Here is a 14,194-nt window from a genome sequence, read left to right as displayed (position 1 = left end):
AAACCAGTTATCTATAATGTTGGATTGGAAGGAGTTTTATTGCTGAACGCAAGGTAAATCAAATTCAGGATACACATCTGTGGAAAAACACAGAGGGCCAAAGTTCACAGTTCTGACACAGGCAAAAAAAAAAATCCAAGCCTCCAAACTCAAGAGGAGATTTGCCTGAAAAAGATCCATCAGTCTGGCTATTGTCCCATGTTCTGTCTCAGAAAGGAAAGTTATTTTGTCACAGCTTTGGGTTTTCTTTCCTTCTTCAAATTATTGTTTGCTCTCACAACGAAGACTGCTTTAACATTATTATCTACGCTCGTTTCTAAAGTGTCTAGAGTTTACCACTTATCTGAACGTAAATGAAATTAATTATACACCTAAACTTTTCACTACACAGGATAGAAACTAAAGTAGCAACATATTCATACTGTAATTTTTCATCTGTGCAACCAGGAATCTGTCCAAAACCAAAGGTTCACATCAGAGGTTCTTAGAGCTGTGCAAAAAGACTGAGGGTGAAATCTTGCACCCAAAAAACACTGCTAACAGCTCAATTGATTTCACAGTGCCAGTATTCCGCTCAGAAATTAAAAAATTAAAAATGCATTCTTAAGAGTTGACACAAATTGCAAAAGGTACACTTCATTTCCAAAAATATGCCACATTAATGCTGCACTTTGAAGTGCCTCTATTGACTCACAGTGTTAATAGATGGCGAGAGTGAAAAAAAGTATTTGCTTTTGCAACATCATTATTTCCTTTGCATGCAATTATTTACTCACCAAACAATGCTAGTGACAAATCACAACAGGCTCTGAAGCCATCTATACCAGCAGATTTTTAACCCAAGGTAAAAATAAACAGAAACATCTGTAAAGTAATCTTGCAGAAAGCTACGTTTATTAACAAATACATTTTCTAATAAAACACCATCTGCAAGCAACCCTCAGCTTCCACTTGATATAAATAGGCCTTTTACTGTTTTCAGATGCAGTTCCCAGAAAATTATTCCAAGCTCTACTGCAAAACACATCAGTCTTTGTTGCTGCCTGGAATGTTAATAAATAACATCAAGTTTTTAAATAGTCAAACAAATTATTGGCTTGAAACAATTATTCCAACAGAAAAAGCTGACCTTTTGCAATAAAGTGGTTTAAGAATGCATCACTCCTCATTTCTAGTATAAAAATATTACCAAGCAGGGAAATATTCAGGGGAAAACAGAAAGCTGTGAAAAACCCATCCTGCAATTCTGCTCATACACACACCTACCTTGCAAAGGTTACTGCTCTAGAGAAACTCAGAATAAAAGGAGTATAAATAGCATCATTATTATACATTTTTGTTTGTAATAGACACGAATATGAGCCAACTAAAATGTTCCTCCCAGGACTACTGAACTGACCAGCAAGGCAGAACTCAACAGCTCAAACTGTTGGTTGCAGAGATTGGGACTGAATCCCAATAGTAAAGGGCTCTTCAAAATGCATAAAAGCTTCAAAGGGCCACATTTTTATAAGCATTATTCAGAACTTAAGTCACATTAATTCCATTAAAAGCAACAGAAATTTAGCAAACTCTGCAAATAAATTCCTTACTGGTAGGACTGCTTAGCTCCACTGAAATTTGAACACTGCCGTTTTTCCTTAGAGTTTAAAACAGCAATCTGTCTGTCAAACTACCTCCTACCTGAGAATGCAAGAGTGAAAATTGCAGATGAACTGAGATATTAGAGTTCCCTGTCCAGAACTGGTATAGCTGGTATACATATATTACACCCAACAGAGATGTAGCCTTTTAATATTAATCATAAACAAGCAATGTCAGTATTCCAAACTGTGCTTTAAAAACCACATTAAATATTGCTACTGGGACTATCACAACAAACTGCTGAAAGAACTCATGCACACTCTAGAAGAAGGAATGTTTTACAGTGTAATTCCAGGAAATGCAACTGCATATTTCCAGAGAAAAATATTTAGTGAATGAAATACTCAAACAGTTCTAGAGAGAAGATATTTTAAACCACTTACTTCACTAACAGGAGGAATGTTGAGCTTTGGTACTTTGTTCTTCGAACTAGGCGTGTTCACTTTTCCTTCCAGCAGTGTTCCAAAGGGCTGATTTCCATATCCACTCTCAATTTCTAGTGGGGGTTTCAGTTCAGGCGAGTCATTGGGTACCTGGTCCTGACCATCCATAGGCCTGACATACGCTGTAGGCTTTTGCTGGACCATGCTGTTTTTACAGTGCAGTCCTGGTGGGAAATTCTGAGTCGAAAGACCATTGTTTGCAGTTAACAAAGAAGTGGAAGGAAGTGGAGAGCCAGGACCATGGCCTACAAACTCAAGCTCTGTGGGCGACTTGGAGTGACTGTTTTCTTTGTAGGAGTGCTCTCCAGGTGCTGACTTTGCATGAGCATGCCTCCTCGAATGGGAAGACGCTGCCATAGAATTTGCATCCTCAGTCCCTCCGCTTTTATGCTGCTCACTCTGACAGTTGTAGAGGTCTTCATACCTGCCCTGTGACTGGTCATGGGAAGAGCTGTGCTTTGTCCGACTCTGCTGACCGCTGGATTGGCTTGGTTGGGCCCCACTAGAGTTGTGGCCACCACGTGACCAGTCTGTCCTCGACTTCCTGCTGCTCTGGTGACTGTGCAGCAAAGTAGAATTTGATGACAATGAAGAAGGAGGAGGCATTGATGTCGATGAGTTGCCACTGATCTGATGAGATGGGATCATCCTGTTTCTCGGTTCTGGGAAGAAGTTCTGTTCATTTTTGTCAATGGGCGTCTGTGGGACAGAATTCTTTGGGATTCCTACAAGGTGGCTCTGGTTGGAGTGGTTGGTTAACAGGTCCTTCATCTCATCATAATTTCCCAATGTGTTCTGGACACGGTTTGCAAGGGCGTCGCCTTTATTTGTCTAAAATATCAACAAAAAAAAAAAAGAGACAAGGAAAGCGTGAGTAAATTCCTGATTTACAAGTTACTGCTCAGAATAGTTGTCTTAGAAGATGGCAAATGTTAGCTGTTTAATGGTGTCATGCTGACATTTAATTAAATTTCAATTACATTTTGCATATGTTATGTAAGAAAAACCTATCAATAACTGTGTTCAAAGAATCTCTTGAAACAGGCTTGCATCAGTAACACTTGTATACTGCTTCCCATTTTCTTAAATATGCTCTCAGAGAAGTGTTTAAATTGCATCAGTTATGGATGTTAGGCTCAAAATAAGCTGGGTTTATGTCAGAGATGCTGGGCTTGTACATTCCATATCACGCAAAACACCGACGCGCAATTACCGGCTACTGAGCATTTGAATTGCAATCACACAATTTATTTAAGTATGTTATTGCTCTATCAGCCCCTTGACCCACAGTCCTGCCATAAATAGAAGCTGGGTAGCCTGTAAGAGCGTCAAACTCTTCACTCCAGTTTAACTCCAATTACTTTTCCATAGGAGGTTCAGTTTGACCTGAAGTATCTACGATCTGAATCCAGAAAGAAAAAGCCTCTACCCACGCAAATGCTATGGTAGCTTCAAATAAAAAGATAATTCAAAAATATTTTCTCACAGAACATAAACAGACATGATTGCCACATTCTTAAGCATCAGGATTCTTCCGCTGTCTGCAGCCTGGGTGTATTTTTTAATCTTGCATCTTTCTGATTTCCAGTAATTATTAAATAAATACTGACTCATCTGTGTTTCACTATTATACTTTTTCTTTTGAAGTATGAACTTTCTTTTTCCTTTTCCCTTTCACTTGCAAAAAGATGGACAAATAAGCTGGAAGCTATAATTAATACTCAGCTAATTTTCTCTCTCTTCCTGTTCTAACTCACCCCACAGAGACCCAAAGCACAAGCCTTCTTACTGACCTTTCTGTTCCACTGAAATGACCAGTAGAGAACTAAAACATCTTATTCCCTATGCTTATTACTGTACAAGACTCAAAGGATAAAAACAAAGCAAAACTATAGCTCCTGTTCAAGCAGATGATTAACTTCTACAGTCTGGAATGAAATGTCAGAGCTATGTCACGATACAGTCAACTATACTTCTACTTATGTTTGGGTTTGGTTTTTTTTCCACTCAATAAAGTAAACAGTGCCTGAAGTCCACCAGTACCTCAACACCAGGCCATAAGGATGTGGAAAGGCAGCACTATGAGCCTGTGCTTGGTTAGGGAGTGTCAGACTCCTTAACAAGGGATCCCGCCATGCCCTCGATCCCATTTTCCTCAAGTATTAAGCAGAAGTTTCAGAGACGAAAAATATTCATGCACGCATTTCTCCTGAAATATCTGCTTATATTACCCATTGCTGAACAAGTCAGAAAATGAGAAGAATACTGCAGAAAGATTTCTTTTTTCCTTAGTACTGCACATGCCATAAAAAATGTTAAAAAGGAAGATAATAAATGCAAATTTGCTTTTGCTCATCCTAAGGGATTGTAACATATATTACCTCAGCACTGAGGCAATGATTTAAAAATTAACTGTTCAGTGTTGTTCTCATCTATATATATTTTGCCAGTACTCCTAACTGACACAGTTAATAATCCCAGTTGTGGAGAACCACGAATCATTTTATTCACTAACTAAGTCCCTAGGTTGGTCATTTTAGTGGCAAAAATTATATTCTAGCTAAGCCAAGAATAAGCTCTTTGTATATGAGCAGTCTCCTTCAGCTGAGTTGCACAATGAGTTGTTTGGGCAGCAGCCAAAACCAGGCTCTCTCTGCTCAACCCCCAAATTTAAAACAAGGAGATTCCATTGTGCTTAAGGGCCCAGCAGGAATTATGATTCGAAGTCTAAACACTTACATACTTGTTCTGTTTCCTCCTTCCCCAAACACTTTAACTCCTTATGGGACAGCACATGGGAAGGAACAGTACTGAAAAAAGCCTGACCACCAACCTTCACCTCTGTGGTTCTGCTACATTTCCAAGGTGCATTTTGCTTATTTTCCAGAAAGCAGAAGTTAAAAAAAAAAAAAAAAATACTGACAACATATCATCACTGAAACACTTCAACATCACAGCACATTAAATGGTGCTTGTCTAGATCCTCACAGAGGGAATCAATATTTTAATTTCAGTGTAGATCTTTTCAATCATTTTGTGTTGGAGGCATCTGATTTTCTCAACTTATTTTCTTTTACATGTCACATAATGATAAATATAATTTTGCCCAATATTTAGCTCTATTTTATGCACAATGTTCACATCCTGGGGATAAAAGACACTGTAGAAATTTTAGGTATTATTATTAGTCATTTAATGGGAACATTAATAAATATATTTATTGAACGCCTTGGAGATTAAATTATTTTAAACATCCTTAGCATATTTTAAGGGCACTAAAGCTCATATCCTATGGTTATTGAAGTCAATGGAAGGATAATTACTTTCTTCAGTGGCCTTTGGACCAGACTGCAAAGCAACAAAAACACTATGAATGTGAGTGGTAATTTGACTTACAGCTAAATAAAACTAGAGCACACAGAACTAACTTCAGATTTGTGCTTCACAACCTGAACAAGCTCAGGCATGTAGTGCACTGCACTATCTGTATTTAAGACATAAGGCACAACATTAATGTTTTTACTTTATTTCCACAACAAATTCAGGGCTCTCACGAGCAGCACAGTATTATTGACAAGCCTGGATACCAGCAAGAGAAACACAAAATCCAGTCATAATTTCTGGTTGCTCTTTGTTACTTCCAGATTGGGGACAATTTCTACCTTCATATTCCTGGTAATTGGCTGATTTTTTAAAGGAAACCCCTGTACATCTTGTTTTCTGAACAGCACGTTGAATCACAATTTTGTTTCTATCAAGGAAATGCAGCATTTTGAGTATTCCAAGGCATAAATTATATGCCTAGTTTATGACTCATAGTTAGTAACCTTCCCCCTCATTCTAGGCTCCTGTTAGTTTAGGAAATTGTACATCTTCCTGCATTTGCTCCTATTTCTTTCAAAAATTATCTGTATAGAATCCTACTGGAAGACTAATTTGCTAGCTAGCTATTGCATTATAGTTTTACAAAGGAAAGAACTAATGCACTCAAACTTGCAGGCCCAATTTACAAGGGTTTTGTGAAAATTTGTATGAAACTTGAGGTTTCATAATTCATTCACTTTCTTATGCCTCGTAGTTAAACTAACCTCCACGGATTAGAAGCTGAGATCTTTTTTATGCTAAGCTTGAAAAGCATGGAGGGGCTTTACCTGAAAAAGATAAATGATTTAACATTCACCAAAGGCTCCACAATGGAAATGCTGCCCATTGGGTTCTCTTTCTCAAGTTGAACTCTTCTGAGGCAATTCCTTTGAAAAGTGACAAAAATGCTCCTACTGTTTTCTTTTAAAATACTCATCTCTGAAACTCTTTACTAATTCAAAACCTTGAAAGGCATCAACAATTCAGTAGTAAAATTACAGCTCCTCTCAGGAAAACTCCAACATTGCCTTTTCAAGTGCCTGTTGCCACAACACTGCAGGCCCTTCTCTGATCCCTTCTGCAAAAGCAAGCACGAGCAGGTTGCACCAGAGTTCGGAGGCAGGACCTGCAACCCACTTGCATCAAAGAGCAACACAGCCCTTGCTGCCTGACCTTCCCAAAATAATGCTGGATGTCATCACATTGTCAGAGGTGTTGTTTCCCCGCATGCGACAGTGGAGCTTCCAAAGGAGACATTTATCTTTTAACAAGCATGCACAAATGTATTTCATACACCCACAGAAGTAAATATCTCTTTTCATGTGAGTGCACACACACAAACTACAAAGAAGCGATGTAGAAACACGCACTTGTCCAAAGCTATAATGAACACCTACGTTTTGTTTGACAGAGGGAAAGAAAGACGCTGTAACAGCTAGAGCAGAGAGATGATAGATGAAGGCAGATAATCCCCACATCTTGTGATGCACAATGGCAGCAAACTCCATGAGCAAATCTCAGCTCCTTTCTTCGAGCACCTTTTAATATCCCCAACCCCAGTGCAATCCAAAAAACAGCTGCCAGTTGTTCCATCTTTAAAACATCAAAACCAGCTGTGGTGGTATTCCCTACCCCAACTGTCCCTTCCCTAGATACTACTGAAGCAAGTGAGGAAGGTATGATAAACAAGTAAGGACACTAGGTCTGGGAATAAAAGAAAGAAGTACAATAGCTATTGGTGGTGTGTGTTTTCAGTTCCTGACACAAAATTCTGCAGTGTTTTACAAACTGGTCTACCTACCCAAATCCATGAGTTCACTTGCATGAACGAAAATATGGGCCTGACAGGCAGGAAGTCTCAATAAAATCAGTTCATAGTAAGTTATTATTCCCATAAAGAAGCTAAAATGTGATCCAAAGCAGAAACAATGCACTTATCAGATTTTTATAAAAACAAAACCAAAAAGAGTCCACCAACAAACTATCCTAGTGCACAGTCCTTATTTGGCTGAATAAGCCTGTCATGGATGAATGGAATGCACCCCGCTCAAGAGAGAGAAGCAGCAATGTGTTTTATTGAAGTAAAATAGTTTGACAGAGGTTGATAAATTCAGTGGAATTCAACTAAGTTTAACAGTGGTTTAACAGTAAAACTTATTGCCAGCAGTAAGTTTTATGCCAAGACCAGAGATGCAAATACTAAGGAGGGCCCTCCCATCAGTCAGAAGGCTCAGAATGGAGCCCTTGCTCTCTAAATTCCTTATGGAGCCTGAGTGTGGTTGGATCCAATCGTAGCCTCAGACTTGGTCAATGGTTTTAAGTCTAATGGAACTATCCATATAATATTTAAAATGATATTGATTAGCTACATGGACTAGTAATGTGTCACAGGATTAATTCAGCATGGTAGCAGTCACTTCTCAAGTACCTGTCATGGGTAAGGGATCTCCCTGCCTTGGGTAAGGAAGGGGTTGCTACCCCTTCAGAGGCATCCCTGCTCAAGCAGAGGGTCATCTGGTGTGCAGTCCAGCTGCACTTCAGGAAAAGATCAAATTGGGCCCATCCTGATGGCAATATTGAAAGGTTGAAGAAGTTGGCTGCTAGTCAAGAGAACAGGGAGAGACATCTTCATTTTAGCTCCGATATCTCGTTCTGTACTTTGGTTACTTTGCACTTTTGGGTTTCAAAACTAACTCTTGAAATACTTTTCAAGACGCCTTCACTCCCTTGAACACTAGCCAGAGGCTTCCAGAAGGCAAGTTCACCTCAAGGACGAAAGGCCTGTTGCTCCTCAAGTCAGCCTGGACCAAAGTACAGCTTGGAGTCAAGTGTATCCACCACGCTCTCGTGGTCTATAATTACTAGACACCATATCATTATAACAACAGTCTTTTCTCCTCCTCTCTGGGTGATTTTCAAAGAGCCCTCATCCTCCCTTACAGCTGCTAACAATGTAAAATGGAAAGATGAAGTGGTGGCCTTTCAATGGATGTCACTGATTGGGAGGAGAAAGAGATATGGAAATTTACATTCTGATGAATTCTTTAGGGAATGTCTCACTGCAAATCAAAGCAGCAGAAATCATAAAGGGGGACATCCCTTGGTGATGAAAATCTCAAGCAGCAAGGCTCCTTAGAGAGAATAAGACTTGTCATAAAAGTCCCTTTCATGCCCTTGTTATGCTCCCCAAAGATTCAGTCTCCCAAAAGACTTCTTTGGATGGTTATGATTGCACAAAAAAGCTTATGAACTCATTATTTATAGAGGGGACATTGGTTTTAACAACTCATATATTTTCTTCTTAAAAATAAAAGAACTAATAGCTAGCTTTGTACAAACCCACTTACAGAAATATGAGCTGCACATACTTCTACTGCAGGACTTTGCTATGTGTTTAGAGGAAGGAATCTTGAACTGGACTGTAACCAAAATTCCTGACTCTGCCAATGCTAGCATGCTAAGCTGGGCAGCACATTCACTTTGCTCTGCTGCCATATGCTGATTTGTGCAATCAGCGCATTCAAGAGTGTAAGTACCAAGGCAGACGTGATGCTTCCCTTTCTAGCAGGTGAAGAGAAGCTTTATCTGTATTTGCAAAAGCCACTCTGAAAATGCAAAATATAGCAATGCAATTTACCTTGTAGGGTTCCCCAAAGAGGTTAAAACCTGAAGCAAAGAGATCTTCATCCTGCTGGACTTCCTGGTTTCTTCTCTCCCATTCCTTCCGCTTAAGTGCACTCCGGTCTTGTTCATAGTGACTGGAGAAGAGAAAGAGAAAAAGGACAACATGTTATTTTCCCCACAATTTAGTTACATGTTCATAAATATCAGTAACAGACACAAAACATCAGAAACAAAGCAATTCCCGAGGACAGTTCTGAAAGAAAGAGGTAGCCACTGAGTAATTTTCCCGAATTTAAACTTGGAATCATAAACTATGCAAAATTGGGCAGTAGGCCAGTCAGTACACTTCTAAAATGAAAACAGAGAAAAATATTCTTTTCAAATTAACAATATTTTGATGTCTTTGTATGAACAGTCTGTAAATACACGTGGGCCTGCACACAAACACACACACACGCGTGCCCATGAAGTGTGTATGTGCAGAGAAAGCAAATGTGAAGTCAACAACAACTAAAAATCCATTTAACTAAACATCCATCCCAATGCTCCAGCTCAGCCTTGTGTGGTTTAGACCACCTAATTCTCTCCCACTTCCTGTTCAAATTCCTGTATGGCTTCATTGTAGGTGTCAAGGGGGAGGGGTTACGAAATGTTTTTGTAGCAGCGGGTTGCCAGAAGAGATTTGGGGATAGTTGATTCCAGTATCAGATATTTCTACACACACAGAGAAAAGAATGCAGCACCTCAGTGTAGCAATGGTGAGTGGCACTTATCTGTGTGTCAGCTTACTTTGTGCACCTGCCAGACCGAGATGACAAGCTGAGAGACCACATTCACTTCTCCCCTGAATAGCACTGAAGTACTTTGGTCTTTTGGCTTTACAAACTACCTCCTGCTCCTCTGAGGGAAAAGATATAATTAAAACCCTGAAGTAGAGGGGAAAAATAGGAAAGGAAGAGATGCATGCTTCAACTTGCACTGACAACCTCTCATGTGACAGGCATTAAGGGACACTTCTGTGCTTTCAACCCGTATTTGATTTGTTATGAGGCTTTTGGCTCTGCTTTGTGTCAGCTAATTAGCTACCAAATTCCAGATGACAATTTGAATAGCAGATTTGGTATATGCCCTGATGTTATCTGCAATAAGCACTATTTCCCTGATAGATGTCGGACATGCATGCACACATCCACACACAGCCTCTACGTACAAACGCTTACATGCAAACATACATATTCCAGTTGTAACAAAGAACAGTTAATTCTCCTGTCTCTGGCGAGAATGAATTAAATCTCCATAGAGCTCCACTGCACTTGGAAGATAACCAAATATCTACAACTTTTGCCTTTTTAGCTCAGCATGATGTTGTATTGAAAGCTTCACACCGAGAGATATAATGAGGAATGAACTGCACAGTGATGAGGCTTTAACAGTGTATAAAGTCACTGATTTCTGAGTGAAACCACAATTACTAATTTGAAGCACCAGCTAATTAAAACCACAGCTATGTATTTAGCCTCTTGTTATACCTACTGCAGTTTATAATTATGAGGACCTCTTTATCTACTCAATTAAAGTTCTTATGATTCAGGCAGGTTGTGTTTGAACCTGCAAGCCCTGCAGAGAGCACAGGAAAGCATATGTCTGTTGCCTGATGGCTCCATGTATCCTTACACTCGTATACTTGTTTTTGTACAGGCAGGGAAAGAAAAAAGGGAAGAACTGCCACAGTGAGATCCCTAAATAAAAAAATATGAATTAATAATTGGTTTAAGCAATTCAAGACCGCTCAGAGTAGGATTGAATAAGGCTTGATTGTGGCTTGTAAACTGAATGCAAAGCCACCTACATAGGCTGAGTTGAATGATTTCCATCCACATTTGCCTTCTGCAAGTTATAAGGCTGAAAACACGTTTTGTTTTAATTTATTTATTTATAACACCTCTTGATGTAGTGGCATGACTAACACCAAAAGCAAGCTCCAGAACATTGTTATAATCAATCCTGGTATTTCTGCAGAAGGTTTTGTACTGTTTGCTGGTTTCCTGAGAGAGACAGAGGGGAAACTGTTGTAAGAACAGTCACTTTACTATTCTCTGTGTGACCACATCACTGACGCAATGCTGCAAACCACAAGCAAACTGTCCACTGAAAGGTGAAGGGGGGATAAATGTCCCTTCCTTTCACATCCTAAATCCAGATTATAATCCACAAGTATGGAAATAAGTCAATGCAAGCTGTTTCCCAAATTGGTACCAAAGATGAGAACAAGGCTTCTCCCCACAGCTTTGCTGGTGTAGGGAGCTGGTTTAACCCAGAAATAATCCAGCCCAGGAGGAGTAGGAACACACTATAGTTATCCCTCTCATGGGATATCTTTCCAGGGATTTCTTTGACGGTTTGACCCATAGATTGGGTGACTCTTGCAGCAAGATCAGATCACTATGAAGTTACAAAGCCAGTCTCATGGATCTGGTCTAAGAAAGATTTTTATATCCTGCATAAATAATCTTTGCTTACGGGAGCAGTCCTCTCCCAGGCACTGCCAGCACTCACTTCAGAAAGAATTATTCATGAAATTTAGAGCCGTGTTTTACAGTTTCTCAGTGGCTTCCCTGGCCTGGGGTTTCAGGGTGAAATTCTGGGACCATTCAAATCTAACTGAACCTGGCCACTGAACAGAAAGATCACAGATTACAGCACAGAACATATCTCAGCCTTCATGTGAGGTTCCAGCATTTTGTTACCTAAAAGCCAGCTCTGGTCACAAGCATGCAAAGTATTTAGGGAACCGAGTGAGGCATTATGCCATATCCTATCTGAGAAAAAGCAGCAGAGGCCCTAAGACTATTTAGATATGTTTTATGACACATTACAAAACCACAAATTCAAAAATTATGAAAACAGCAGTGCCATAATTCAAAGTGGCATAATCACTTTAAAAGCCATTAGCTTGAGCTAACACAGTATTTACAACATTAACAGTAAAAGGTTGGAAATACAGTATTTTCCAACTCAACATACTGAAGTATTTCCCTCGTAGTGCATTTATGAGTGTTATCCACACACCCAAGAGACGAATTCAAAAGTGCACCTCAAGCCCTGGCCCCCAGCAGTGTTTACAGAGAACCAAACTGTGAGAATCCATGTTACAACACAAGCAAAGCCCTAAGTGAATTGCATCAATCCAAACCCCTCTCTTGTATATTCTCCTGTGAGAACAAAACAAAAAAGGGCTTCATTTTGAACTTCCACTGACACAGTCACATGGCACCCTTAAGTGTACAGAGTATCTGTGCAAAAGGAAGTGGTTGCTCATCCTGTCAGGTCCATTACTTGGCTTATTTCTCTGCAAATGTACTTTTGCTATGGGAACACTTGACAGGGCGCTGATTGTGTCTACAGGAAGTCAAATATTGTAAGATCATACACAGATTAGGATAACAATTTATTTGGGCTCCTTTTAATCCAAAGAGGGATGATGATTAGATCTTAAGGCTGCAGTGCACTGAGAACCCAATGGGATGCTCTCCAGAAACTCTTAATGCGGCCACAATGCAATCTCTGGGACTTGTGTTTAATTTTTAGCTTAACTAATGTTCTGTGAAATACAGATATGTGATTAGTGGGGAAGGTGTCAGTGAAAACTATAGTCAGATACCATGGGGAACACCAGAGTTCAGTCTGTCTCACTATAGTATGAGAAATACTTCATGAGTCCTCTAAAGCCAGGAGAGCAGGATATCACAATACAGACTTTTGCAAACATTTTAAAAAGAGATTTAGAAGAAAACAGCTGTAGGCCACAATATTCATTGCATTCAAGAGGGTCAGTTCCCTAGGCACAACTATTACGTGACAATGCAGTTTAAATACATGAGCTCTATTGTTTTGTTACGACTTATTAGATTAATAATTGAATTTGAATGGGGAAGTCTGTACATAAATGTGAGAAGATCAGGAATGGTGAGCAGAAAGAATGGTACAAGAGCACATGAGACTACTGATCTACAAATTACCAGTGTGCTGCATGTGGCAAAAAGAATAGCAACTACAACTGTAATATTGTTTTGATATGTTTAACACTGAGGCAGGCTGCAAATACATTTTGAATAACAGCACCTGGTACTTAATTCTGTACAGTCAGAGCAGCATACATCCATTTGTCATTCTTACACAGCCTAAGAGACAGTGGTGAGCTGATGCACTGTGACAGCCCAGGTGCTCAGCCTGTGGGAGTCTGCAGTGCCAGCCAGGCTGTGGAGCTGCACCTTCACCCTCAGTGCAGCCCACGGGAGCTGTGGGAACAATCCAAATCCATCTCCATCTCCTGAGAATGGAGAAGAGGAGAAGGTGGCTGAGGAAGAAGGAGGTTATATCAAGGCAAAAGATAACAGACAGGAATGTAGGTTTTGGATTGGAAGCTAAAAATGGGGATCTGGAGCTAAGAGATGAAAATTCAGGCAAGCACTGGCTACAAAAAGGAGAACTGGGGAGAGAATAAAATCTGGGGCACTGGAAAAGGCAGTACAATCGTCTGTGGTGTAAGGGAGAGGATGTGGTGTGAAAGACCTGGAGAGAAAAGGAAAAAACCTTCTAGGACAGACTGCAACAAAGTAAGAGGTTAGAGGGAAGAGTTAAAGGAAAGCTGATAAAATGAAACCAACAGCTAAAGGCTAAGACCTAGCATTTGGGATTTCTTTTCAAAGTTTTCCTAACCAAAGCCAAAGAAGTAGTCTCCCAAAGCACAGGGGACTCGGCAAGCCAGACAAGAGCTGAAAGACAGGAGAAGGAGCAGAAGAAAGAAGTCAGACCAGACAAGTTGGAAGAAGTAGTCTCTGTGATATTAAGGAGGAGAAGAGAGAAAAGTGATCAAACACCGAATATTGCAGACAAATCATGAATGAGAACAGAACACTGCTCTGTTGATTCAGACAAAACAACAAGAGCCCAATAGGGAAAGAATCAATAAAAAAGCTGGAGCAGAGAGGCTTTATAGCAGCGACAGACTACATCCATGAGGATAAATGAATGGCATTCAAGGAAAACAGCATTTATCCACAAGTTAGGGAAGAAGTAGCTGCTGTTCTCAATAACACATCTCAATTCACAAAAATGCA

General features: G+C 39.8%; 1 protein-coding gene across 6 annotated transcripts in view; it reads right to left on the bottom strand.

Annotated features, from left to right (window-relative positions):
- Positions 1 to 14,194, bottom strand: part of AFF2 (AF4/FMR2 family member 2) — a 329,690-nt gene that overhangs the window by 234,926 nt on the left and 80,570 nt on the right. For all 6 annotated transcript variants that reach the window (XM_027882169.1, XM_027882168.1, XM_027882172.1 and 3 more), the window contains 2 exons: positions 9,088 to 9,208; positions 2,028 to 2,918 (listed from right to left, as the gene is read on the bottom strand). In XM_027882169.1, the coding sequence (XP_027737970.1) occupies positions 2,028 to 2,918; positions 9,088 to 9,208 (1,012 nt within the window). The remainder of the gene's footprint in view (positions 1 to 2,027; positions 2,919 to 9,087; positions 9,209 to 14,194) is intronic.

The sequence above is a fragment of the Empidonax traillii genome, unplaced genomic scaffold, assembly GCF_003031625.1.
Source record: "Empidonax traillii isolate 1590-97213 ecotype Southwest subspecies unplaced genomic scaffold, ASM303162v1 scaffold102:size1114253, whole genome shotgun sequence".
NCBI lineage: Eukaryota > Metazoa > Chordata > Aves > Passeriformes > Tyrannidae > Empidonax > Empidonax traillii.
This window is presented reverse-complemented; position numbering and strand designations above follow the sequence as displayed.